Genomic DNA, 27842 nt, shown 5'->3' with positions numbered 1-27842 from the left:
AGGAGCTGGCCCGGCTGAGCACCAGGCGCCAGGCTGCAGCTCCACTGCGGCTGGAGCAGCTTCCTCCATGGGCAGGCAGCCTGTCCTCAAAACAGCTCCAAACCAGTCTGGCCCACCTACGTGGGCCAGGCCAAACGAGGAACTGGTTGGGTTTGGACTAGCCTTAAACCCAGCTTCCTATCTAATTTTGGAATCTAATACGATGGCTCCCAATTCAGCTCCGGTGGTGCTTAGATCCTCCCCTGTGCTCCTTTTCACCCATAAAAAAGAAAACAACATGGGTTGGCTTTTAGCAGGAATCAAAATGAAAACAAAAACAAACAAAAAATCCCTTTAGAGGGAGATATTTGAGAGAGGAAGAGGGAAGAAAGGGGAAAGAGAGGTGCCTTTTTCCCACTGCCAGGATTCCTCTGTGGCTCCTCCAGCCATGCCAGCATCCACATCACAGTTCCCGGGGACTTCCTCTGAGCAGCTTCTGCGAGACACCTCTTCCAATAAGCCATTTCATCTTGGGTTTATGTTGCAGAGATTTCAGGTCAGCAGCCCTCCTGGTGTTTTTGAGGCACTTGCTTCCCTTCCTATTTGGCAAGCCAGTAACCTTTGCAGAAGGTCTATTTTTCAGTCCTCAGTCCCTAGTCCAGATCCCAGCCCTTGCAATCCGCACCCTTGAGGAGATCTCAATGTTTATGTTCTTTCTCACTGACGTCTCTATACCTTTCCTTGGTCGAGGCTGACCAACCCTATGCAGTTCTAGTCTTTTAACTGCACCCAAATTATCTATTTCAACTTTAATGAAGTTTTTTTGGCTGGGATTCCTTCTTTGGGACATAGTTTTATTTTTGTTTTCAGTGGCAACAACACACATAACTAGCTGGCTCCGCTCTGCAGGAATGATCTGCAGATGTTTGATCCTATTTCTGCACAGAGGGGCACATATCATATGATCTCATGAGGTCCCTGTCAGTCCCACATGAGTATGACACTACAGACCTATAAGAAATAGAAGAATTGATCCGGCAGATGCTCTGGGACTATTCCCACCTACCTAGGGATAAGCAGACTCACAGATCTCTATTAACAGTAATGCAGACAGAAGCCTCCAGCTTTGGCAACCTCTACAGCTTGGGAATATATAAATATTCTGATCCTGCATTCCATGATGAGGAGGTGACAGGTCTTGGATGGACCCTTGGTCAAATCTGGTGTGGCTGATCTTCTGCCCCACTCATCTTTTTCAGTGATGCTGCTGACAGACACCACTTGCCTCTTATTACAGTCTGTAATGAGCCATTTTTTCCTTTCTTTCCTGCTAGCTGTAAAGCCTGGGGGGAGTATTCTCCTTCAAACATCTCTGTACTCCCTTTCTGACCCACACTCACCACCATCCAGCACCAGTGAGGTTGCAGCCACTGCTACCACCTCCTCTGGCTCTCTTTGTGTTACAATCCCCTCTTGTATTCCACTGTGTACATCTTGTAACCAACTGTATTGTATTCAAGGGTGCAAATTCATAGGGGACAGGCTGATGTCTCTTTCTTTCCTCCTCCTTTTTAACTGTACAGCCCTTAGCACAAGGGGATCAGACCTCCAGGCACTACCACAACACAAACATTATTAGCAGCCGCGTGGCCGGCGGTGGTTCCAGCAAAGGTCCATTAGCTATTCACAAATACAACTATTACTTTGATCACTGAACTGTACTGCCTGCAGGAGCCAAATCTGGGTGTCCCAGCTAAAGCCAAAACCTCAACTGATGCCTTGACAAGGGGACTGATTTCCAGTTTATGGAAATGTTTCAATCCCACATTCAGCTTTCAACACAACATGGAACATCATTTCAGCACAAAATTAAATAGGGCAAGCTGTGTTTTTACAGACATCTATCCAATAAAAATGATGTGCCTTATAGATTTGGTCTTGTACCTGTGCTACAGACTGGTTTTCCAAGCAAGTCCATTGTGCAGCCAATTATATAAACTAAACCAAGGCGGACATACCTTTAGCTGCTGCTGGCTTTATAATATTCTGTGAATTGTAGACAGTGCTTGTTTAATAGAAAAGGGCATTAAAAAGCAGTGATGCCTGTGGATCAGATAGAGATAGCCTAGTTAAACATTAAAAGTAATGAGTGGAAACCACACATGTGGCATCGCTAGGGCTTGTGTAGAGACTTTTCATCTCAGCCAAATGAAAGATGCTTTGTGGGTAGTGCTGCTAATTTGAGCATACCACCTTCCAGTGCTCACTGCCAGAGAAATGTGATGTTAGGAGGCCATGAGATGCCCTGCCCCTCCATTTTGCTTTCAGAATTGATCTTTGTTTTAAACCCTCTGGGCTGTTCTCTCTGCTGGTGCTTCCCTTCTCTCAGCACGGTTGCTCCTCTTTCTCACACCAGACCAAGGAGGCTTCCTCCAGCTGCCTATCCCAGCACTTCTGAATTACAAAACAACATATTGCAGCAAATGCTCATGGCCACCACAGGATAAAAAGTCAAATGGGTGGTTAGAGAGACCTTTGGGAAGAGCAACTGGGAAATCTGGAGGTGACACGGCCCAGCTGGGGCTGAATATGCAGCACACTGACTCCTCTCATCCTCCAAAGGCCTCCTTAAACCACCACAAAATCCCCTCCAGTAAGTGCATGATACCTCTTTTGCCAGAACTAAACTTCTTCACACAATGACAGTGTTGCATGGTCCAAGTAATCCCAAGGAATTAACACAGTTTCAACTCTTTATTCTCAAATTTGCCCATGGAATTATTAGGATTGTGGAGAGCAAGGAGCCTGCTCTGGCTGGGTGTTTGCTCCCCACTGGGTCCACAGTCTCAGCTCTGACCTTTACTTTTGACAGGGCAAATGTTAATTAACCCTAAAGGAAAAAAGCCCCTATGGCTCGTTGCGTTTCCTAAAATGAAAGGTTAAATGGTGTATGAAAACCAGGGGAGAATGCATATCCTGTTTTCCTGTTCCTGTATCTCCATCTAGGATAGTGGGTAAGGAAATAAATTCATTTTGTTATAAAAAAGGGAGGGACTTTACAATTATGCAAATACAAAGGTAAAAAGATTCCTAAAGGAATTGCAGAAGGCCACAAAGTCAGAGAAAAATGCTTCCTCAGTTCATTTTTTTCAGGTGGGTTAGAAAAGTAGTGCCACTAGTAATTTAAGCAAAAATAACACCTTTTCAGTGGATACTGTAGGAGTTTGGCTGATTAGGGAAGGGAACTTCCACTATTTGATAGATTACAGTGAAAACATAGCAAACTAAAATTACCAGACTATTTTCCACAGTGCCCCTCCAGCCTCCTCAGAAGTCAAACCAGCTCCATGTCCAACACTGTCTGTGGCTTCTGCCACCTCCCTGAGACCCACCACAGCCACCACCTGTCAGACCTACCTCCTTCTTATATCTGTCACTGCCACAGGCACCCATGTGAACCTCAGAAATAAAAACTGGTGCTGACATCTGGCAGACAAAGTTATAGCAAAGTTATAGCATGTTCAAATGAGTGGAAACTAAAGTTCGACAAATTCAGACCAGTAATAAGACCCACATTTCAAATGGAGCTTAATTAGTGTCTGTACCCAAAGGCTGTGGTTGATTTTGCTTCCCTGAAAATTTTTAAATGAAGACCAACTATGCTTTTAGGTTTGCTTTTTGTGCTCAAAAGTGATCCTCAAGTTCAAATGAGAGCTAATTTGGGGAAATTTTACTCCTGTGTTTAAGGCAGATGTTCACATGGATTTCACTGCACTAATAACCTGTGAATCCACAGATTCATGTAGAGTTCCTTTTGTCAATTTTTTCTTCACATAGCTTTACAGAGAAGCTTCATCATTGCTAAAAATCCTCACACTCCACAAAAACTCCTTGGACACAAAAGCACCACGAAGTACCACGTGGGTAAAGGGTTGGGTTCCCCCCGATGGGACATTTCCACCACTCCTGTGGACATTGGGAAACTCTCCCAAGCTCAGGAAGGCAACTCCTGCTTTGATCCCTTCCCTTGCTCTCTTTAGAGTCAGTCTGAAAGTAAATATTAAGAGATTTTCAGATTAGTGTCCCCAAATACCCTCCCTTTATGCATATGAAATAGTTTCTTCTCCCTTAATAACATCCTGCATGAGCCACATGAAGATGCATTCCCTCATTTCATCTCATCCATCTCCCTCTCCTTCACTGCCTACATTGTCTGCTTTTGTACAACCACAGAAAACCTGAACCACTTGCATGGCTCCCACCTTCTGTTTTGGTCACCAGCATCAGCCCACTATCACCAGTATCAATGCTCTTTGAAATCTCATGGCCACGCTGGCAGGACACCAAGATCTTTCTCTGCTAAAACATGCATCAAGAAGGGAGGAGATTTGGTCATGTGTAAAATGGGGCCAACAACCATTGCTAAACCACTTCAAAAAGGTGTTATAAAGCTCTGCTGGACTCTAACACTCCCTTGCTGACCAAATTCAGTGTGGTCAAATTCTGCATGGCCAGAAATGAGATGAAATTTCACCAAAAATCAAAGCAGCTCCAGCTATTTCTACCAGCAGCAGTTTTGCCTCTTGTATTTTTTAGTATAAGATTTGCAGCATTCGGCTTTTTAAACCATCCAGTTCCTGAAGGGCACTCCTCTACCCGTCTCCTACCAAACACAGTCACAGTCAGAAGGACCAAATTCTCCTGCATTTTACAGAATCATTTCATAAATTCATGTTGTGCAATTAATCAAACCAAATTCGGTGCAACAAAACACAAGGTCACAGAGACTTAAGGGCAAAATCACAGAATCACAGAATGTTTTGAGTTGGAAAGGACCTTTTAAAGATAATCTAGTCCAACCCTCCTGTCATGGACACTGACATCTTCAATTAAATTGGGTTTCTCAGAGTCCTGTTCAACCTGGCCTTGAATGTTTCCAGGGATGGATCATTCACCACCTCTCTGGGTAACCTGTGCCAGTATTTCACCACTCACAGTGACAATTTCTTCAAATCCAATCTAAATCAACTCTCTTTCAGTTTAAAGCCCCTGGTCCTGTCACTCCATGCTCTTGTCAAAAATCCCTCCACAGCTTTCTTGTAGTCCCTTTAGGGGAGGGGGGTAAAATAAGTGAACCTGATGTACCAAAGACCATCACGTATGGAGACTGATTCCCTCTTTGTGTGAGGACATGGGTGGTCCTTCACTAGCCACCTTTGATGGCTCCATTGTAGGTAGAAAATTAAGAGCAATTCCACAAAGGGAATGGAGGACTCATGAAATGTCTTTGCACAAGGATGAAACAAAGAGCTGTGACCCACAGCCTTCCTGTTAGGAGCTTATGGACTTTATTGGGAACACACATCTAGGTAATGGCTCAGGATCCGGCCCTTTGGAAGTCTGGAAGTGAGGGCCCCGTTGCCCCATTAACAATTAGCATTCTGTTTACAAAACCCAGCAGAGTCAGTAAGAATAATCATTACAAAACATGCTCAGACTGTGATTCCGGTTTAAGTTAATATAATTTTAATGAGTTCTTCAGAAAAAGCCTGGCACTTATGGAAAATTTCCTTAATTAATATCAGACCCTAAATTAGTAATAAAAAAAGCCTTGAATATCATTTGGTCTCAAGCTGGAACTAAAGTATGTTTTGGCATCATTACTAACTGTTAGCAGCAAGTTCTGGAAACAGATGCAAATCTTGATATGTGTCCTAAATATAAAACACATTGCAAAAAAAGCTCAGATAAAAATATATCTATACATCCACATATATTTGAGTGTGCTATTTCCTGCCTGTATCAGCAACAAATTTATTCCATTTCAAAACATTCCACTTGTTTCTTTTTGGTATTTTTTAAAATCCCTTATTTCAGGAATAAAACTCCTCCCCTCTGCCTTCATTTTTCCTGTTTATTTCCTCCCCCAACAGCCGGTTTAAGTAAATGAAAAGGGCTTAAAGACAGGCATTATAATGCTCAAACATCTGAAAATCAGCCTGCTTGTTTTACCACCTAAATATGTGCATAGGTACCTAATTTGAGGCCACCCACGCTAGAAAAATTTGAGGTAGGGATCATGCAACACATCTTCAGGACAATTGCTCCAATGAAAGATTCAACCCAGTGGAGAGGCTGCTACTGAAAGCCCACAGATGAGTGCCAAGGTGCTGAGATTCCCCAGTGGCACCAAGTGGGCAGGAGACTAAAAATGGAAACCCTGCCGCAAACAAAATAAATAGAACCACTGACAAATAATGAAAAAAAAAAGAAAAAAAAAAGAAAAAAAAAAAGGAACGCAAGTTACAAGTTCGGGGAAGGTAGCAAAATGAGTGGGTTGTTTCTGAAGACCTGAGCTCCCTCAAGTTCTTTATTTTGCCTTGACTCAGTGTCACTCACAGGGAAAGCACTGAACAGTGGTGAGGAGAAATGGAGACAGAGACAACCTTGAGTCTTTCAGCTTCCGTTTAATTAAAAAAAAAAAAAGAAAAAAAAGAAGACAGAGTGAAAACTGTTATAGTCACCAAGAAAAACATCACAGCATAGTGAAACCGAGTTGGCTTCTTGGGTTTGCCAAGAGCCTGAGACAATATTGCTGAAGCGTGAACTGCTCGTTCATTTCAGGGGCTGCTAACACCAAGGCCATGCTGGCAATAGCCACAGCATTAACTGGTTTTCTGCTTCCCAGAGCACAAAAAGAAGAAAAGAATTGTATTCTGGAGACAGCACTAATGCCTTCTCTTATTAAGAGGCCTGTCCTGAAATGTGCTTATTGCCCACAACATTTAATCAAGTTAACAGTAATTAACGGATGCAAGAATAGCTTCTTCCATGGCCAGAGTTTTTACTTTTTTGCTGTAAAGTTTTCTGAGCTCCTTAGAAGATAAACATTTCTTTCCAAGTTAGTACATTTCAAAGACCAAAATCACCCCAGAACCGAAAATCCTTGTTAAAAAGATCATGACATTAGCAAAATCCAAGGTAATTCACATTCAGGGTTAGAAACCCAAGATGACAACCAGTACAGGACTGCAAGAAAAAACAGCCCATCGCTGTTCAGTCACCTTTCTCATTAACACTAAATCCAGAGGTTCAGCTGGAGCTGCTTCCATTATATGTGAGGTTTTTGTTATAAGACTTTTAGACGTACAAGAATGAAAATTAAATTGTGTAAAGGAACAGTATTGTCACTGATTAGGGCATGGCTGGCATTGCATTTATACTTGCCAGCCCTCACTGAGCTGGGAGAGCAGGAATGCTTCTTAAATTCAATTCCTGATGAAAGCCCAGGATGGCCCAAAACGTGGTGATATCTGCAGAGCATGATGAATTAATGGGAAATCTTGGCTACACTTGACTTAGCAAACAGCCCAGAGTCAGGGCACATTCCCTGGCGCTAGATCCAGTCAGGATGGTCTGGCCACAGATGTAATATTAAATCCTGAATCCACAACGGGGTGGCTGCATCTGAGCTGCCCACAGGAACAGGTTTGGGACTCCGTTCATTTGCAAACCACAGCTGGGACCTGTTTGCAACCATTTTGGTCAACCCAGCTCAAAACCAACCTCGCTGACAATTTAACAGTACTGGTATTTTACAGTCCAGCCCTACCACTGCTTAATTTATTGGTAAAGTTACCTCTTTCTGGCCATTTTAATTCAGAGGGATGGGCCTGAAGCCTTCCTTTGTTTGGAGGCAGAGTCCAGAGTCATCCTGATCTATCTCAGTGTATTCCTCACCTATCTCAGTGTGTCCCTACTCAATGACACAGTAAATATAAAGACAACAAAGTCCACCCTGCATGCTGCAGGGACTCCAGCATGTGGGACATCAGGTTATGGGTACGGTGGCACATCCCCAGCTGACAAATATCTAGAAAGAGTGCAAGCCCAGAGCTGGAAAAGGTAGGTTTGCTGATTTGTCCTGCTGTTTAGACTCAGGTTTAATGCTCTCCTTTGTCTTATGGTATTTGTCAAACACAGGACAGGCTCTTCCACAGCCAGCACTAAATGTGTTCATGGTACACTTGCAGGACAGGTCCTCCAGCACCTGAAGATCTTGACCCTGCAAGAGCCTCTCAAAGGTGAATCAAAAAGCAAAGTGTTTAGGCAGAAGGGTGAGGAGGTGCAGGAACAGTGTAGGGGAAGACAAAGTCTCCCCACTTTCCCCTACTCAGGATTTTCAATAAAATTAAAATCAAGCTCAAATCCTGCAAACACAGAACAGGTCGAGGTCAGGGAGAGGCAGAGTTAAATCAGGACTAGAGCGTAATAAGGCTGTGATATGGTTATGTTTATAGGACAGTTAAATTGTCTCTTAAATCACCTCACCAAAGGCACACTATCAGATCAGACATGCCTGTACCTGAACTACTCACCAAGGTTTGCTTTTCAGAGCCCATGGAGAAAAACAGGCTCTTCCCAGGCACTGCCAGGGATCAGCACAGCTCACTTGCAGACTGGTCAAGTCCTGCAAATGCCAGTTTGGCCCCACTGATTCAAAAGGGAGCTCAGGGGTGAGTGTTTCAGAAGTGGATGTCTGCCCCGAGGACATCTATACCTTTCTCTCCTCCACCTGTCTGAAGAGCAGCCCTCTTGTGACTGCGGGAACAGCCTGACCTGTACTCCCTGCTCTGAACCCTCCATGTGCAGAGGACTTGCTGGATCAGCCCCAAAGCGTTATGTAAAATGGCTGTGATGTGTATATTTATATGAATCATATACATTAATTACATAATAGACACCCATGCTCCCCATCCCACATACACTTTGGTTATGCATAGGACACAAAGACTGAGTGCATTCACTATGAATCATGCAATAAGTTCACGTCCCTCAGGCAAATTCTCTCTAAAATGACCATTTTCATATATTCCCATGGTTTCCACTACAATATTATTTAATTAAGAATATTAATCTGCTGGGCCACCAACTTTCACTGTCTTCTGGGGAAGTCTGAGCAGACAGACACTTTAATAAAACATGGGGAATCCTGCTCTTTTTATGACTGAGTTGGTTCAATAAGGTAAGGCAATTTCATAGCCTTGTGAGCTTGTTTTTTGTATTTGTTCTTGATATGAATGTGAGACTTATGGACCAGAGAGATCACTGAGTCAAAAGTTGCATAAGTGATGTCATGTAATCTTTTTTTGCTTTGCTTTTCAACTGGTGCTGTTGAAATCCCTTAATACATGGAACACATCTCTAATTACTTGCAGGACAGTGCAAACAGAGCACTACTGATGCCCATCTAGAAAAAAAAGATGACTTTCAGTGTGACAGCTACGGGCACACATTTGCACGTGACTGCAGCATGCAAACATGCCAGTTGTGCAAAGACATCAGTCTAGACACTGACACGACCAGTTCAGCCACATTACAGCAGCCTGTCCAAGTAACTCCTGCCCAGATATCTCCCCAGGGCTACAGCCTGCTGCCCTTTTCGCCTCTCCATGTGACATGGAACTGCACACACTGCTATGGCAGTCCCATGTTGCCTCCTATTCTATAGCCTCAAGCTTCTTCTAATGCTCAGCCTAATCTGGGATTCAAACATCACCAAGAATCATGGAATTATGGTTGGAAAAGCCCATCAAGTCCAGCCGTTAACCCAGCACCACCATGTTCATCACTAAACCATGTGCCCAAGTGCCTCATCCATATGCCTTTTGAACACTTCAAGGGATGGTGACTCCACCACTGCCCTGGGCACCCTGTTCCAATGACTCACAGACATTTCAGTGAAGAAATTTTTCCTAATAAATCTAAACCTCTGCTGGTGCAACTTGAGGCCATTTCCTCTTGTTCTGCCCTTGTTGCATTAGGAAGCAGACTGACCCTCACCTGGCTACTCTGTCCTGTCAGGGAGCTGTAGAAAGAAATAAAGTTGCCCCCAAGACTCTTTTTCTCCAGGCTGAGCACGCCCCAGCTCCCTCAGCTTTTCCTCATCAGACTTCTGTTCCAGATCCTTCCTCAGATCTGTTGCCCTTCTCTGGACTCACTCCAGCACCTCAAAGTCTTCTCATGAGGGGCCCAAAACTGGACACATGATTCAAGATGTGGCCTCACCAATGCCCAGCATGGGGAGACAGTCACACAGTCACTGGCCTGGTCCTGCTGGACAAACTATTCCTGATACAGGCCAGGTGCCACTGGACTTCTTGGCCACCTGAACGGACTGCCAGCTCATGTATCCAATCCCAGGGTGGGGAAGAAACACCACTGCTTTGGCCTTGGGATGTGTGTGTTTCTGGTCAAGGTAGAACCATCAAAAGCAGCTCTTGAGGGGGCTGCCACTGACAATAAAACCAGGAGCTATGCTTCTGGAGGACATTATTGCTTTATTAGATGGAATATTTTCAACATGTGGGGGAACACAACTTCAGCAGTTGTCCAAGAGAGCCATGGAGGCTCATGGAAAGGCTGGGTGATGTGAAATTGGGGCAGATAGGAAGCTTTGTACCTATAGGTGTGACAGCCAAGGCCTAAGGGTAAAGTTTTACCCATTTTTCCTTCTGCATGATGTTAAGCAACAGGCAGTAAATATGGCATTCATTAAAATGACCTTGTATACTTTTAACAGCCTCGATAATCAGATTTCTGCCACTGTATCGGAAAGCAACGTTTGTTTTTGTTGAAGGCCTTGTAAAACTCTAATTTCTCCCTCATGGGTTAGAGATGCCTGAAGTTTTCTAAGGATTTTAGTTTTTCTTAGCATTCATTTTTTACCCCCTTAAAAGCTCTTTTCTCTTCTGAAAGATGTACCAAGTAACTTGCCTCCTTGCATCCCAAGCATCTGAGCTGGTCCTCCAGCCCAGAATAGCGTTCTCTAGTTCTGAACAGAGAACTTCTGTTCTGAATTTCTCTTTCCGTCAGCAAACACTGCAGACAACCTCTGGCACTTGTAGAAGACCAAATCCCCCTTTTCCAATCTTGAACCTAATTGGATGCAAGATCCCCACACTGGGAAAAGGTAAGGGCACTGCAGAGGCTTCAGTCGAGCCCCGGAAAGATGAAGGACAAGAAGCGCGAAGGCAACTGACTGCAGAGTACGGCAGAGAAGTTCAGTCATTGGCCACGCAATGCACACAGCCAGGTCTCTTAGTCACTCTGCCTGTGCCCACATGCCAGGCACTCACGTCTGAATACACACAGACAAGCAAGGGCTGCAGGGCAAGCATGCGGCGTACAGCTGCCAGGTCCCAGCCGAGCCTCTCCTGCAGGTATTGCTGTGGGCACAATTGCAAAAATAACCCATTCGACAACACAGACCGTCAGGAGGCTCTGACTCAAAGGGAACCTGTTTCGGGCCAAACAAAGCATTTCCTCAGCATCAAGCTGATCGAGTTTTTTGACCCCAGTCAGCGCGTTGCACGGAGAGCCCGCAGGAACCTGCTCCACCACCCTCCAGCCCTCGGCCCACATGGGGATCTTTGGCATCTCTGCGAAGGCAGAGCGCACCGGGGCTGCCGAGGGTTTTGCAGCTGTTTGTTTGAGAAACAAAGCTTCCCTCCTCCAAGATGAAAGAAATCGAGGAGTCTGTGCTAATCAAATTGTACACGCCTGCTGGCTGTAGTTCAGCTTGTCAGGGATGCAGCTCAGTGGAGGGATCAACATTTCCAGCGCTATGAGGTTGGTGGAAGGGGAAAACGCGGCAGCAAGAAATTCACCTGGCTCAGAGTCAAACAGGTGTATGGCAGCAGCATCCAAGATTATAATAATATCTTGCAAACATGCAAAAATAGATGTAATAGGACTGATACTTTGGTTTTCATTAATGAATCATAAAGGCTTTCTTTACATTACACATGTTTTTTTGGCATATGCTGCTAATATTTCCACACTTGCAAGGTTGGATTTTTAATATTGAGCCTCCCTCCCCTAAGGTTCCCCATTTTTGGCAAGATGTACAAGGTTACTGTGTGCCATGACAAGCTCTCTTACTTTGGGGCAATCAGATTACTTTACACAGATGGTTTTATCACTGAGACCATTAGAGATGAATTGCACAGTATGTAAATGTGCATTTGCTTGATTTAACAAAAAAAGTCTCAGTTTCTCACTGCTGTCTTCTCTATGTTCCTAAATGTATTTCCTCTCTCCTGCATCATTCCAAGGCACAATTTGTCCAATCTTTACCTTAAAGTGACTCAGCTTGTTTCTGATATGCATCTTAAGTACACATTAACTGGAAGGGAACAGGCTTTCTTGAGCTACTGGATTGAAATGCAGGAGAATGAACCTCAGATTTAACCATTGAAGAAATCAAGGCATCTATCTGTCAGGATCCCTAGCATCACACACCACACAAAAGTAAAGCACAAAAAAAAAATAGAGAATATCATAATTACTTTAAAACATAGACTCATAGAATGTTTTGGGTTGAAAGGGACCTTAAAGATCATCTCATTCCAACCCCCCTGCCATGGGCAGGGACACCTTCTGCTAGACCACATTGCTCAAAGCCCCATCCAACCTGGCCTTGAACACTTTCATGGATGGGGCATCCACAGCTTTTCAGGGCAACCTGTTCCAGTGCCTAATTGCATGCAAATAAACATTCTCTTGTAGGGGAAATAAAAAATAAAAAGAGTTAATTTGTTCATAGAATCAAGTTCACAACTTAAAAGTAGCCTGCTCTGAAATGGACTTGGAGTCACTCAAGTTACACATGCTCAGAGCAACACAGCAGCTCTTCTACATCAAAAAAAAAAAAAATAGGAACTCTGACCTCAGCCTACCATGCAGGAACCCTGATATCACTGCTGAGCTTTGCTCTCTTTGTTAAGGTTTGTCTGAGGCCACAGAGGCAGCCGCTGCCAGTCCTGTTCCTCTGTGTGTAATTGTTTTAGGCAAAACACAGTCTTTACCTGAGAGGCGTCTGGGCACATCGGTAATGGCTGGAAGTCCTGTCCCCCGAGTGGAGGACAGGGGAGTTGTGGAGTGAATGGACGGTGAAGTCATCTGGCTCAAGTAGGATGGGTAAGACTGGTCATAGGACCATGGCGGGGATGACTGCGCCTGCCTGGGGTCTGGGAAAAAACAAAAAAAAAAAAAAAAAGGAAGAAAGAAAAAAAAGAAACTTGTTTTAAAAGGAAGAAAAATTTTAGGGTATCAACAGCCTGATTGGAAGAAGTGGGGTTACTGAACATACACAAATCAGTGCTAGGAAGAACGAGAATGTAACAAAACACAACTTGCTCCTCTACGACTAAACCCTTTCAAACCTCCATCTGTGCTTTTTCTTCTCCAGAACAATTTCTGAGGGAAATGAACAGACCAGAGAGCAGAGTTTTAAAAGATCCAGCAGCTGTGCTGTGTCTCTTCCAACAGTGTTACACACCAAGAGCAGTCAGTCCTCCAGTACTCACACAGAAGCAGACAGCAAGGATGAGCCCCAGGTCTGACTGGACTTCATACAATCACAGAATCATTTGGTTTGGAAAAGACCTCTAGGATCACTGAGTCCAATCATTAACCCAGAACTGCCAGGTGCACCATTTATTTCCAAGCACCACAAGTTTTTTTAAACTTCCAGGGATGGTGATTCCCCCACTTCCCTGGGCAGCCTGTTCCAAAGCCTAAACACACTCTCAGTGAAGAAAATTTTCCTAACATCCAATCTAAATCTCCCCTGGCACAACCTAAGGCTGTTTCCTTCAGAGTTAGGGAGACTCTACAGACAGCACTTGGCAGGCTTGTCAAGCTGTTATTCAATTCAAACACCACACAGTAGTGTTTTCAGTGCTGAAAATACTAGGCAAGGAGCAGAATGTGATTAATCTTATCAGCATCTGTCCAAAAATGTCACATTTATATGCTGGCCCAACTATTTACAGTCCCCTCAACTACAGAATATGAAAGCAAATGGTTTGGGATAACTATTGGAAAGTAATGATGTCTTCTGATGTACTTGTGACAGCCCACTATAGAGGAAATTATTTTAAGGATAAATACGGTTCAATTTTTGCTTGACTGCACCAAGTGAGAGAGAGGGAGACCTACTTTTACTCACTAGTATTTGGATTTATAAACCACTTGCTCTCAGTTAATGTCTGGTGATAAAGATACCACTGAATGTCTCGTAAATTATGATTTTTATTTCTTTCCATCAATAAAAACAAAACACTTTCAACCCTAAAGTTTGTTTTGGGCACTGCACAATAAACAGTAAACAATGTCTGAACCAGCTCACAGAAGTTGTAGCACATCCCTTCAAACCCTGGCCAGTATTTTCAGGGAAGCGCATCAGGCCCATTCAATTCCAAGAACCTTTTCTATCAGAGTACTGTGCTAACGCCCTGCTTTGCAGACAGCAATGTGACAGCCACATGGCATAAACAGAGGCACTTTCTCAGGAAATTCAATTCTTTTTTTCTTTTTTTAACTCCTTTCCCTGCTCTTCCATACAGCTAAACCTTGCAGTTTCAGCTATTCCTTGTTTATTATTTCTGTTCGGACATGATTTGTTTAAAGAGATGTCTGGAAAGCAGATACTTCCTCGAAGCAAAATAACTATATAGATATATATATATATATATAAAACAACCTTCCAATTTAATTTTAAGAGGATTTTCCTGGAGTTTGCCATTTATATTAGAGCTGAGTAACATAAATGGTTAACATAAACTCCTCAGAAATCCGAAGGACACTTGATCATTAAATGTAATGAACTTCTTTGTTTTAACAATTTCAAGGCCAAGGTTGTATAGATTGGCACAGGTTCAAATCTGACTGACTGCTCATTGTTACATCTGATATCGACATATTTCTCTGCCTCATTCCACCACAATAATTCTCCATGCAGTCAATGGTAAATGATCTTCAACTGGGAACAGAAAGTTTAGGCTTGCTGGGAAAACAATCTTAAAATTAATGATGTGTTAGGAGCACAATCTCAAATCCAAGATCCTTCAAACTCCAAGGGCTTTTCAATCTCTGCTTCTGAATCCAAAACAGAGTCCCTTAAAGTTCTGGGTTTAGGTCAGCTCCGGTGCTGGAAGGCAAGAGTGTAGCAGGTAAAGGCTGTGGAGAAAAAGCACAGCAGAGGATGTTTTTCCACCATTTTGGTCTAAGACTGTGGAAACCTCAGAAAAGGACCTGCCTTCCAGAGATTCATGCCACTCCTTGTAGTGTAATCCTCATGGCACAAGAAGCTCTTGAGCATCTCTGGCACTCTCATCACTCTGAATAGCCATGCTAGACTTGGTTTTATGCTTAATGTCCTTAAGCCAACAACAGTGAATGTCTGTGTGGACACAAGAGTGATGAATGGCAAAAAGTGGTCTTTAAAAGGCTTATTTGGCATTTCAAAACAGCATCTCAAACTGTGCTGTCAGAGGTAGGATGTGGGGTTGGATGGACCATCAGCTGACCCCAGAACATTTCATATATTCTTACAACATCTACCTTAAACACATCAGTCTTCCAGAGAATAGGACATAATGAAGAGGAAAATCCTCAGCCAAACTGAACATCAGAATGATGTATCAGAGCTCAGTGACTGAGAAGAAGGTCACAGCACCCCAGGCTAGAGGGTTATTATGATTCCTCCACACCAAGGTATGGCTGAGGTCATGGCCGAGGCAAGATGCAGAATTCTGTCCTGGGGCTGACTGGCTCAAGAGTTATCTTTGGCCTGCCAGGAAACTGGAAAGTGAAGATAAAAGTTTCACCAGATCTTAGAATAAATGCCCTAAAGCCAACCTCTGCTGACTGATGGCAGTTAAGGTTTGCATGGACATGAGAGAAGAGAGCAGTGAAACACCATTGTCTTTGCACGTCCAAGGTGATCCGTCAGCCCACAGGGCAAACGTCACTGCTCGGCAGCATTGCCCAATCCCCAGTGAGAAATCCCTCAAGGCAGAGCCCAAGGCTGCCCCATCCAGTCCCTGAAGGTGGACATGCAGCTGTGTCTCATGTGGCACCCTCTAGTCTCACCAGCAGACGGTCCTGGCAACAACGTGACTTTGGCCCCTGAGGCCCAGCCAGCCCGTATCTTCTGGTCTCACACACCACCAAACCTCCTGAGGGAAGGAGGATGATGAGAACACCATAGGGATGTGCCAACTGCCACAACAGCACTTCCAGGGCAGACCCACACAGATGCTTCCGAGGGAAACACAACAATGCCTTCCCCTTAGAGGAGGGTCACTGCCTCCTCACTTGGGCACAGAAGGGGTGGGATGACTATTTAGCACATACCACTGGGGAAGAAGCTATGAGTGGATTTGTGAGAGATTTTCCTTGGCCTCCTACACCACAGACCAGCTTCCCCATTCACTGTGGCTGGTGGGTTCCACATGTCTGCAGGGTCCCTGTGGGCCAAGGACTTTGAAACGTCATCCAAAGCACCACGTGCTCTGCAGGCACAGCCCATCTTCCCATTCACAAAAAGCTCAGAACAGATGAGAAACCTTAAAGCTCTGAGGCAGAGTGAGTGTGGATTCCTCCCTGAAAGAATCCCTCCAAAACAACGGAAAGCACTAATATAAAAATAAAATTAACAGCTTGGGGAAGGCCCCCCCTCTTTCCCATACGGCAGCCATAGGGAAGGGCTGTCAGAGCATTCAGCAACAGTGAAGGAGGCAGAGGGCCACTCCGAGCTGGCATTTACACTTGAAAACTTTGGAGTGATTACTGAGAGCAGTCCTCCTTTTGTAAACATTTCTGTTATGCCTGCGTGGGTGTGAAGGGAAGTGCGGCTCTCAGCGTATTCCTTCCCAGCAGGGCATATCGTGGGTATGCTAAGAAAGCCTGGGCACATTTCAGCTGAAACAAATCAGCAGGGCGAGGTCTAAACTAACGCACAAACAGCTCCATCCTGTTTGCACTTCCAGGTGAACCTCGGCAAAGCAGCAAATATTGAATATTGCATATGATTTTGTGTCTGGGTTTTACTGTCACACTTATAGTCATGGAAGACATACAAATGTTTCTTGATCCTTGTGGTCTGTAACTGACTGCATCCAATGGCCATGCATGTTTCATGGACAGTGTCTTTAAAAATCAGACCAAGATTGGATGCACTGTATAAAATTAAAATTAGAAATGAAAGAATGAAAAAAACCCTCTAGTGACCCCTTCTCCCACCAATAACATTGGCTCTCCAGCACCACAATTTTTCTTTCAATGGAAATCATAACAGAATCATACATTTTGCGTTGGGAGGGACCTTAAAAATCATCTAGTTCCAACCTACCTGCCATGGGTAGGGACACCTTCCATCTTATGAAGTGTCAATGGAGAGAATTAAAAAACTACACACATACCTGAAGAACAAGTCTTTCCACTATTGTGGCACCAGATTATGAAGCACAACGATTTACTACAGAAAAAAAAATCTATTCCCCATTTTCCAAGCTGAGTTACATGACCAGAACATGATCACAGGCCGGCAGCTCCTCAGTGTACCCTCCATAAAACCTGGACATCACTTGTGTCACACTCTCATTTACACACAGCCATCAGCTCTAGCACTGGCTGCTGCTAGTTGTGACAGTGCTACTGCCAATAGCAAAAAACAAGCTGTCTGGAGCTATCTTTGGTAAACACAGAAAATATCCTCATTTCTGATCATAACAAAAGCAAGATGACTTTCTGCATGAGTAACCCAACTATTGTTGTAACACCAACCCCCCCAGCAAAACAACAACAACAAATTGCAAGCTCCTTCTCTTCTCTGACTATTTCTCAGGCATCTTTAAAAGCCCAAGGCTTCATCTGAATTGCCCAGTTCAATCAATGAAGTTAAACCCAACGGAGTTACACCCCATTGTACAGAAGAGGAATTAGGACCAGATTTTGGCCTGAAGAACCTCTAAACCCATTCCTTTTCCCACCCTTCCAGGAGTCACATTTCTAAAAGGAAAAAAAAGAAAAAGGATAAATGAAAAAAAAATCATGCCAGTAGGGCAACTAAATTGTAAAAGGGTGTGGGTGGCAGGAATAAAGTTAAAAGAATACTTTAATAGGAGGGACACAAGTTTTACCAAATGGAGGTCCATAATGGCAACTTTCCAGTTGCCTGAAAGATGCAATCAATTTGCATATAATACAAAAGACTGCAGCCACCTTTGTGTTCATGGCACCAGCAATCCCACATCCACAACCTCACCCACTGAGTCTTGTAGCTTTTTATTCCATGTTACAGTGCGCTGAAGATATAATTCACCCTATAAACCCATTACTTGGGATATTTCTAAATTATCTATTCCAAGCAACTACATACTTTTTCTAACACGCTCTCAGTTGGATGCACACCAACTACAAAGTAGTGAATGCTTCAGAGTGCTGGTAAAATACAGCCAACCCCTGGCAGGGCACTTTCACAGTGCTGGTCTAATAACAGCTACACAAATTCTGTTTCCAACCTGTTCTGTAGCTGAGGACAGACACTGGTGTCTGGGGCAGATGCTGCAGAGATCCATATCCAGAGCCCAGGGCAGCACTGAGGTGAGAACAGCTTTCTGCCTCTTCCCAGACTCTGCAAAAGGGCAGTGCCTGCAAATCCTGAATGGGGAATTAAGGAGGGACCAGCTGGTACCATCCTCCCGAGAGTCAAAGGTGCTTTCTGCTCTTGGTCCTCCCAGTAGACTGATAGTTAACACTACCTCTGAAATCAGTCCCTGCCTATGAGTGGAGATGGGTCCCCTCACTACCTTCCATGTAGATCATCTCTGAAACCTTTAAATCTGATTCCTGCAACCTTAAAAATTATGAGAAACAAAAGCATAACATCCCTGAAGTGAATGGGGAGGGGGAAGAGAAAAAGAGAAAAAAATTGGTTTCACAGAACCTGCATTTGAGCACTGTTATTTCAGGGATGAGAAACACAGGTTGCCTATAGGTCACCTGGTGCCACAGAGGTGATGGAGCTCGAAACCTCACTTCCCTCAGTGCAGCCAATGGGGTCCTCCCACCAAACACATTCCTGCCATACACCGTGGCTTTTCCTGGCCTATGGAAACTAATCCTCACCAGTTGTGTTTTAGAAAAAGAACACTTTTCCTCATTTTGTACTGGAACCCTGATGCAACAGCTCTGTGTCTGACTGAAAATGTAACTGGATATATGAGCGAGTTGTGGGAGTGCTGTTAGGGAAAGGGAAAAAAATAAAAAAGCAAATATACCACTACCCAAATGTGAACAGACAGGATTCCTGATTTATGGGCAGCAAGCAGGGTTCAAATTGGATCTGCGCTGCCTCAGCAAAGGCTTCTGCTTATTGGACCATTTGTTTTTTAATCACCCTTCGATGTAGCTTTGGCTGAATCCTAGTTAAAATGCCATGTTGAATAAGGGCAACTCTGCCTTGTCCTGCCACAGCCTGGTCCTGTGGTAGGTTAAGGACTGTGTCGTGGTTTGTAAAACCTGTTCTCTGATACTTCAGAAAAATAAACACAACCTGGGCAGAGAAAAGAAATACAAGAGTGACCTCCAAAGTGCTGAGTTTCTTTCAGGCTCAGGTGTGGGCCAGACAGGCTTTAAATATTATTTCTGTTTCATCATGCAATAGCAATGCAAGACCTCAAGTGGAAAGAAACAAAAATAGTTTATGTGCTTACTATCAATAATATGGATTTTGTCATAGGAAACCAGTATTTACTATTCAAGTTATTAGGAATTAATTATTTTCCCTAAATTGCCAAGTAAAAAGATTATGAAACAAAGGTACTTCTAAAGGAATGCTTGGTTGATTCCAATAAAGACAGTAAAAAGATCCCTGGTTTTTGAAGAAGGGTCTACTCCCCTTTTAATACATACCCAAGGCAGTGCCCATGTTAAGAACCAGTGATATTCCAACTGTGTATGCCACCAAACCCAGGAAACTGGTGTTGGACAGCCCAACCACCTCACTCCCCACCACCACATCAAAAAGGCAGGTGTTCAGCAATTTCCCACACAACACCCAATCAAAGTGGTGCCTTGTCCACAGCATTGCCTTTGTCTCTCACTGGCATGGTTTGTATAGCAAAGATCATCCATTCATCCCAGAACTCGGAGGGACTGTCCACAAAAAGCACCCCAGCACTTTGGTGGAACATCAAAGCACACAGAGCTTTACAGATTACAATCAAGGTCCCAAAGAGCACCAAAAAGTTTTGTGGGAAGTCGGTGCAACTCGCAGAGCTGGCACTCCTATAACATGCTCACACTAATCACTTTATTAAATGGGAAGGCTACCAGAGAGCTAATGAGGAGTCTTTGAGGGTTGAGTGTTTGACTCTTCTAAACTGAGGAAAATAACATAAGGGTGGGGAATATCATAGCAAATACTGAATCAGACCACTTACTCCCTACAAACTGAGTCCTCACCATTTTGGGGGAAATGAGAGCAGTTTGGGACACTAATGTATCCCATGATCGTAAGTTTATCCAACAATAAAAGCACATAATCCACACTGGGCGGGAAAGCCAGCCTGCCTCCCTTGGCTCATCTCACTTCCCTCTGCCCTCCCAACACTGCATCTTCCCTCTCTCGATAGAATCTCAGCTGGTGCTTTGAACTGCTGACTTAAATTCGCAGAGAAGGCAGCGAATGCCACACAGCTTTGTTTCCAGTCAGGCTTATTTAAAGCTCATCTGAAGTTTTCACCTCCCGGATCTGTAAATGCTGCTGCTGCTTCATAACGAGACAGAGAAGTAGTCTATTAATCAAAGCCAGCAGAACATTTTCTACAGGAGGCATTTATGTGAAGGAGAGCAGCATATGAGGTTACACTTAGTTAGGAAGAAAATTACAAGGAGATCTCAGTTCTCGTGCTTCAGGGCATAATCTGATCACCAGATGGGGTCAGGAAGAATTCCACGCTCTTTCGTTCCTATAGTGTTGCACAATAGGTAAACTATGGAGGCACAAGGAAGAAGCTGCTTATAGCCTGGCTTACCCTCCTGCTTTCTTGGGAACCGTGACCACAAACACTGCCAGACAGAAGACCGTCGGTTAGAAGAAATATTGGCCTTTAGTTTGCAGTTCTTACCCAGAAAATGATATGCACAAGAGCCCTGACTTCACATGTCCAATGAACAAAACACTAGACCTGGCCAAAAATACCTGTCTTAAGAAGCTGGAGGGCATCAGGTACCATGTAATGGGTGCGACCAACATATTTATTATATTATAAACATTTTACACTAGTTAAAGTTAGACTTCTAGATCTGGGAGAAGTTTGCCACAGCTCATGGGAATAATTTTTTTGTTGTAATTCCTTGAGTGCTTTGAGTTCAAATTAACTCACTTACTTCTCTTTCTTACTTCAAATTAATAAACCAGTTGAACTTAAAAAAAAAAAACAAAACACAGAAGGAAAAGAAAGAAGAAGAAAGCCACAACACTTTGTTAAAACCGCTAAGTTTCAGCTGCTATCATGTCAAAACCACTTGAAACATGAAACTAGAAATCTTCCTAGGTTGACTCAAAAACTATGTCTATACTAGGAGTGCTTTACCAGGAAAGGAATACTGGTGCATAACGCTGGCAAAGGACTCCTGGTGTAGATGCAACTGCAGCAGCAGAACTGAGTATTAAATGGGTCTATGACATTGAGCCAAGAGTTTTGCTGACAGATTTGCACCAAGCTGAAGCTCTCCCTGACCTGTTCTAGCAACTGGTCAGGGGTAACACTTCTTCATACCTGCATAGGCAAGAGATGTCAGCATAAATTTTGAGTCTAGAAATGCCCCAAATTAGGTAGAGGTTGTTTTGAAACACTTTTGAAAAATATAACCAGCTCTGAATTTAGAAAAATTACAAAATTGGGTTATGTTGTAGGCTTCACAGTTTTGCTGCAAACTTCTGGCATATCTGCAGTTAAACAACTTGTTTCACTTTTCTAATCTGTGACACATGGTGGGTGCTTTATGATTTCTCTCAGTACAATGAAATCTGTCTCTCAGCATGCAATCATAAATGTTGCATACAATCCCCCACAAGCAACCTTTGGAGATTTCTCCATAACCCAGTTCGTTTGTTGTAACTGTGGTCAGCACTGGTGCTGGAAGGAAACTGCCATGTGAGAAGATTGTGTCGTTATTCTGATAGAAAGACCATTAAGTGCTGGCTGCTCCCCTCAACATGAGTGCAAAATAACAAGGCTGAATAAAAATGTTCATTCTGTTATATGCTAATAGGTACTGCTGCAACACAGAGAAGGCAGAGCAACATGGCAGTTAGAATTTCACCAGATTCCTACTCAGTTTACCTCGCTTGACTACTTTAGATTTATGGCAAAAAGATATTAAAAGAAAGACATTTTCAGCTTCAAGCACTACTGGAAAAATCCACTTCCCACCTAGCTGTGCTTGGAAAACATCTCTCACTCCGTAACAGCCTCTTTGACTGCAGTTGAGACACAAATATTCATACGCAATTACTACCGTTGCCTGTGCAAGTCAAACCTATGGTTCTGTCTCTTACCTGTAATCTGACTCTGTCCTTGTGGATTAAAAGGACTTGGTGCAGAGTTCAGAGAGGGCCGTGGGCTCTGGGTCGGGACCCCTACTCTCATACTGGGATGAGGAATGCGCCCTAAATCACTGAGGCGTTCAGAGAACAAACTAGGTTTAGAGTCATCAAGCTTCTGTCTGTGCCCTGGAAACAGCAAATCATAAAATAAAAGCGTTAATAACAAGATTTAGTAATTTAACACACCCCCCAAAAACCCCCAAAATGGCCTCTAAGGACCTGTTATTAGACTTAATGGCTTTACAGGTATCTCAGCTACCCCCAATAACATGGAAACATTGTTGGGGGATTGTCTTTTTGGACATGGTTGTGCTGGTGAAAGCCTTATTGAGCACAACTGTGCCCATACACATGTGTAAGAGGCTGCAACTTGGATCAAAATAAGCACTAATCAGGACACCCACACAAGGCCTTTTTTTCTCTTCTTCTTTTACTCTTTTTTTTCCTGCTTTAACTACTCCAGGTAGTTAAAGGGGCAAACTTTCCCTTCCAAAAGCAAGCCTCTAAAGTACATACAAGTTATCAAGTGGGACAATTATTCCATGTCTGGTTTACATGTTGTAGATTTTTGCTAAGAAAATGCAAGATTTTCTTCTCCCCTGATGTTTTCTTCTTTAACTCTCTCATAGGCTGTCATTAACTTTCATTCCTCTGGGAGATTTTCCAGAAAGCCAATAGTGTCTATCAGCTGAGAAGAGCAGTACCCAAGGAAAACCCTCAGGGCTATTGGCCAAGATGGGTCCTACACACCCTTGCATGGTCAGCCTTCTTCAGTGCTCCTATTGCTCTCCCCAAATACAGGCCAATTGCCCCTGGCCACATTTGGAACACTCATTTAGAGGTGTTTTGCTGTCAAAATGTAAAGGGGGGAAATGGCAAAAGCACCAGGATGCCATCAGTGGTACTGCTCATGTTGTCATTGAGATATTTCAAGAGTAAAGGATTTACTTCTCTAATGGTTGTGGTTTTCTCCTAGGTTTAATTTCTTTCCAAAGGAGTTTTTGATGCTCCTTGCCCAATGGCACCCTTGAACGTGAGGCACAGAAGGTGTTATTTCTATTATTTCACACACAGAGAAACAGGCATGCATAAAGATTAAGGACAGGACTAATTTTACTTAACTTCAGCCATTCATAAATCAGGCATCTAGTCTAAACTCTTCTAATGTAGACTTCCTCTTTGGTTAATGGAAAGAAATAGCTACTTCCAAAGGGCAATTCATCTCATTTGTCTCTGACACCCGTCTTAAAATGGCATGATTCACCTTCTGAATTTGCTTTCTCTTCCTTCTCTGATCAGAGACGGAGCACACATGACTGGTTTAATTAGACATCCTCACCATTAGTCAACATTAAATGGAATGAAGCTTACCCTAACTCACCAGCCAAGGTCACACAAAAAGCCTCTGGCTGAGCTCAAAAGGGGGGCCCAGATTCCCTGACTGCGACCCAGACCCACGTCTGTCTCCATCCCTGTGAGCAGTGCCGGGGCACAGGCACGAGCAGGAACTGGGTGGGATATCTCAATGCTTTTAACTGTAAGAAAGGTCCCTGGAAGGATTTGGGCTTGAACTCTTCCAGGTGATCCTCAGTGGCTTGAGATAATCCATGTTGTCCCTCAGCAGTGTGAACACAGCCATTTGTCTGGAGGCTCTGAGAGTCTGGCTTTGCTGACATGGGCAGATTATCCCACCAGTCTCTGGGTCAAAGAACCACTTCCAGCACTGCTTAATTTATTTTAGAAGCAGAAATAAAGCCACTTAATCTTGAGACTGAACTATCACAATGCCACAGCTAAAAAAAAAGGTAATTTTTAATGGCAACTCTCTCCACAGTACTGAGCACATGGGTCCACATCAACTAACTGGGACCACAGTGCCTGCATGACACATGGGCAAAGCAATATCCAAACTAGATACATCCAACCTGGATAAATCCAAACTACATTCAGGGAAATCATAGTTCTAGATAGAGGATTCAGGCTGCAAGATGAGGAGAAACTTGGCGGAATTTAACTTGGGGGAAATTTCTCTAGCAATTAAAAAAAAAATAATTAGTTGACCCATTATTTGGTACTTTGGTACTTCTCCCCCCCAAGATGACTTGGTCTAAAAGGATGGGGTAGGCAGGAGCCTTCTCCTCAAGGAGAAGGTGCTGCTTCATGTAAGAGCTGACATGGGTGGCTACTTCTGTCTTCAGGAGGGATAATCACTTTAAAAGGGGAACAATTTTGGGTGGGCTTGTGAAAACTCTGTAATGGCAGCTTAATTAACAAGATAATATCTAACCCACAGTCTTTAGAATTATATTCTCAGTCTATATAAATTACAATTTGTACCAGTTGGGTACTACTATATCTGAAGAAATAACTATCAGATACACACACAGTCAAGTATTCTCTTGGGATTTCTCCATCTTCTTTTCCTCCCCAATTTTTATGTATTTGCTTTTGCCCTTGCCAGGCATATTTTCTACCCTTTTTTTTTTCAAGGCATCCTCTTTCCTCCCTCTTTTCTCTTCTGCTCATTCCTAATCATGATTTGGCAAATTGAACAACCTGATCTAGTGGAAGGTGTCCCTGCCCATGGCAGAGGGGTTGGAACATGTTGATTTTTAAGGTCCCTTTGAACCCAAACCATTCCCTGGTTCTACAAAATCCAAAAGGGCTCAGAATGAGGCAGACATGCTCAGCCCATCTCTGGACTCACACACCAGGGCTGGGTTTAGCTGGAAATTAATCCACCTCCAAAGTGAATTTTATTTTGCATTTTTGTAGATAAATCCCAAGCTACGTTCATACAATGCCCTTTCCACTACAGAATGTCACTCAAAATCACCAAGAAACTGGTGCACAAACTATTTTAACCATCTTCAAGTAGCTAAATGAACACTTATTACATAGGTCACCACCACTCCAGCATGAACCTGTGCCAGATAACCCCCAGTCTTGTTTTCATCATGCTCTGTTTGGCCATGCATAGTTTTGCCAGAAAAGACTTTATATTTAGTTATGTGTATTATTTTTAAAATGAACTAGGACTGTCATAGAAAGACAAAACTCAGCAGGACAGCAATCCTTTATGGGGTAAGCAGGGGGGAAAAGAAGGGGAAAAAGGAGACAGAAAAAATAAATAAGAAGAAAGATCCCCACATCTGGTAGAATTGAAAGGATCTAGAGATGTGTGGGTTTGGATGTTGCCACCTCCACCCCACAGAAAAAAAAAAAAAAAGGAAAAAAGCTCTGTGCACATCTGGAAGACCCCAGGCATCAATGGAACTGCAAGACCCCAGAAAGCAGCAAGGGGCCAAAGGCAGACTTGGCTTTTCCTTATGGACATTTAAAATTTAGGGATGTTACACAGAGTCGTGTTGTGACAAAGAGATCCACAGAAGGAGCCACACACCCCCAGTGAAACGTCCCAGGGAGACAAGATGACATTACAGCTTCACACGTCATGGGCTACTCTGCTTTGATAAAAGCTGAGACGTGCTCACACTGCAAGTAAGCAGGAAGCTCAACAAAACCTTCATATTTGGGAGGTGCTCACAAAAGCGTGTGGGCTACTTAAATATCCTGCCTCAATTCCTGTACAGGAAAAAAAAGTCCTATTAAGTATGGAGGAGCCATGAGGTATTGCCTGAAAACACTCTACAAAGACCTTCTGAGTAGCACATAAGCAGCAGCAATGAAATATGTGATACATGTTTAAAACTCAATCCATAAGCTGCTTTTCATCTCTCGCTGATATATGTGCCCGTTGACAGAGAAATGCCTGATCCCGGGGGAGCGTGCTAAGAAAAGCTGTATTCCTGGGTCTCAGTACTGAGGCTAATTGTATTTCAGGAAAAAAGATTAGGGTAGCAAGTGTGGATAGCTGAGGGAGAATCCATGACCTGCTGCAGCAGCAGATACCTTAAAAAGCAATATAAAAGCTGTGTGAAGAGTAGAATAAAATAATGCTGCAGCTACCTCAATGCCTGCAGCACTGCATTTAGTGTCCATCGCTCTATTACAAAGATTAATTTGTGGAACGGATTAGGCTTGGAGTGAGGAACAAAGCTTATGGACACAGGCAGTCTTGGATATGAAATGTGGTCAAAAAGGTGGAGGCTGTCCCATGAGACTCTGAATGAGGATGGGACCCAGTCGCCATTGGAACAAATCAGGTCACAGGCAAGGAGATGGGAAAGAGAGGGAAAAAAAATTGAGAGTTTATAGGCAAAATTAAACAACCTGTTCTGATTTGTCTGCTGGCACAGTACAAAACATGCTGGATATCAGAAAACCATTATTCACTCCAAAATGACATGACGTGTTCTGATCTTTCACCACAACTCAGCTATCTCAAGCCAAATACCAACCTAAGTATCAGTTTCTGGAGATAGCAGCATTGTCATTAATCCCCTCCAGCTCCAATTTTGGCCATTTTACATGAATCAAACCAGAAAACAGTACTGAGAGAGTGCCATAAGGTCAGTGCAAACTGCAGTCAGCCAGTCAGTGCCTTTGCTGCTCCTTCTGCTTGCCAGCCCAGGGAGGCCTCAGAGCATGTTCACATGGCCTATGGAAGCTGATGCTCAATTATCACATCCCAGGCATGGAAGAAGATGTGAGGAGGCTTTTTCTCCAGCTTAATCGTGTCAGTTTAAACTAAGGGAAGGAATGTCTCCAGATCAAAGCAAGGCAAGCTCAAGTCTGCTGGATGTGGTAACTGGAGAGGGACGTGAGCTCGTCTCTCATCCCTGAACTTCCATTGCTGTGCTGGAGAAGGCAAGATGTGAATTGCGCCATGGAAGAGGCTGACTTGCAGAATGTAAATGTGGTGTTGATGCTTGAAGATTTTTACCTCCTCAGGGAGGAGGGGTGTGCGTTTTTATCTTTCAGCTTGTGGGTGTGGAACTGAAAACTAATCAGATTATGCTACACGTGGCCTTGCCAGATGCTGACACTCAGGGACTCCCTTTCTTTGTACCGTGTACACCACCCACCAGCTTTTTTGTGGGGGTTGTTTGGTTTTTTTTTCTGGTACCAAGGAGATCTGGTTACCAGATTTTCAGCAGATGCTTTTATCACTCTCCAGTGGGTTAACTATTTTCAGTAATTGCCCAGTTCTAACTTTTCTTGCTTTTGCCTTAACAAGGAGAAGCATCATGGGAGTCAGGTGTCTTCCTAAAAGAGACAAGAGGAAGGCAGAAAGGTCATGAAAGTTCTGGAGACACATTTTCTGGGACACACCAAACAGAATGGAGGGTTATGACCCAATGTAAAATACCATCATGGCTTTTGTTTGCTCTGTGTCATGAGTGTGCTTAGCACCAGCTAGTGAAGTCTGGAGAGTCACTCCATAGAGTGACTAGGAAAGGGAGTTAAAAATTCTTTGAACTCTAGGGCCAATAAC

At 43.6% G+C, this 27842-nt stretch overlaps 1 protein-coding gene across 2 annotated transcripts in view; it reads right to left on the bottom strand.

Moving 5' to 3' along the window:
• RUNX2 (RUNX family transcription factor 2) overlaps positions 1–27842 on the bottom strand; it is a 158136-nt gene that overhangs the window by 17195 nt on the left and 113099 nt on the right. For both annotated transcript variants that reach the window (XM_071548206.1, XM_071548207.1), the window contains 2 exons: positions 22397–22570; positions 12849–13010 (listed from right to left, as the gene is read on the bottom strand). In XM_071548206.1, coding sequence (XP_071404307.1) covers positions 12849–13010; positions 22397–22570 — 336 coding nt within the window. The remainder of the gene's footprint in view (positions 1–12848; positions 13011–22396; positions 22571–27842) is intronic.

This window comes from Pithys albifrons, chromosome 2, assembly GCF_047495875.1.
Source record: "Pithys albifrons albifrons isolate INPA30051 chromosome 2, PitAlb_v1, whole genome shotgun sequence".
In the NCBI taxonomy this organism is placed as follows: Eukaryota; Metazoa; Chordata; class Aves; order Passeriformes; family Thamnophilidae; genus Pithys; species Pithys albifrons.
The sequence above is the reverse complement of the archived record's forward strand: the minus strand, read 5'-3'. Positions and strand labels throughout refer to the sequence as shown.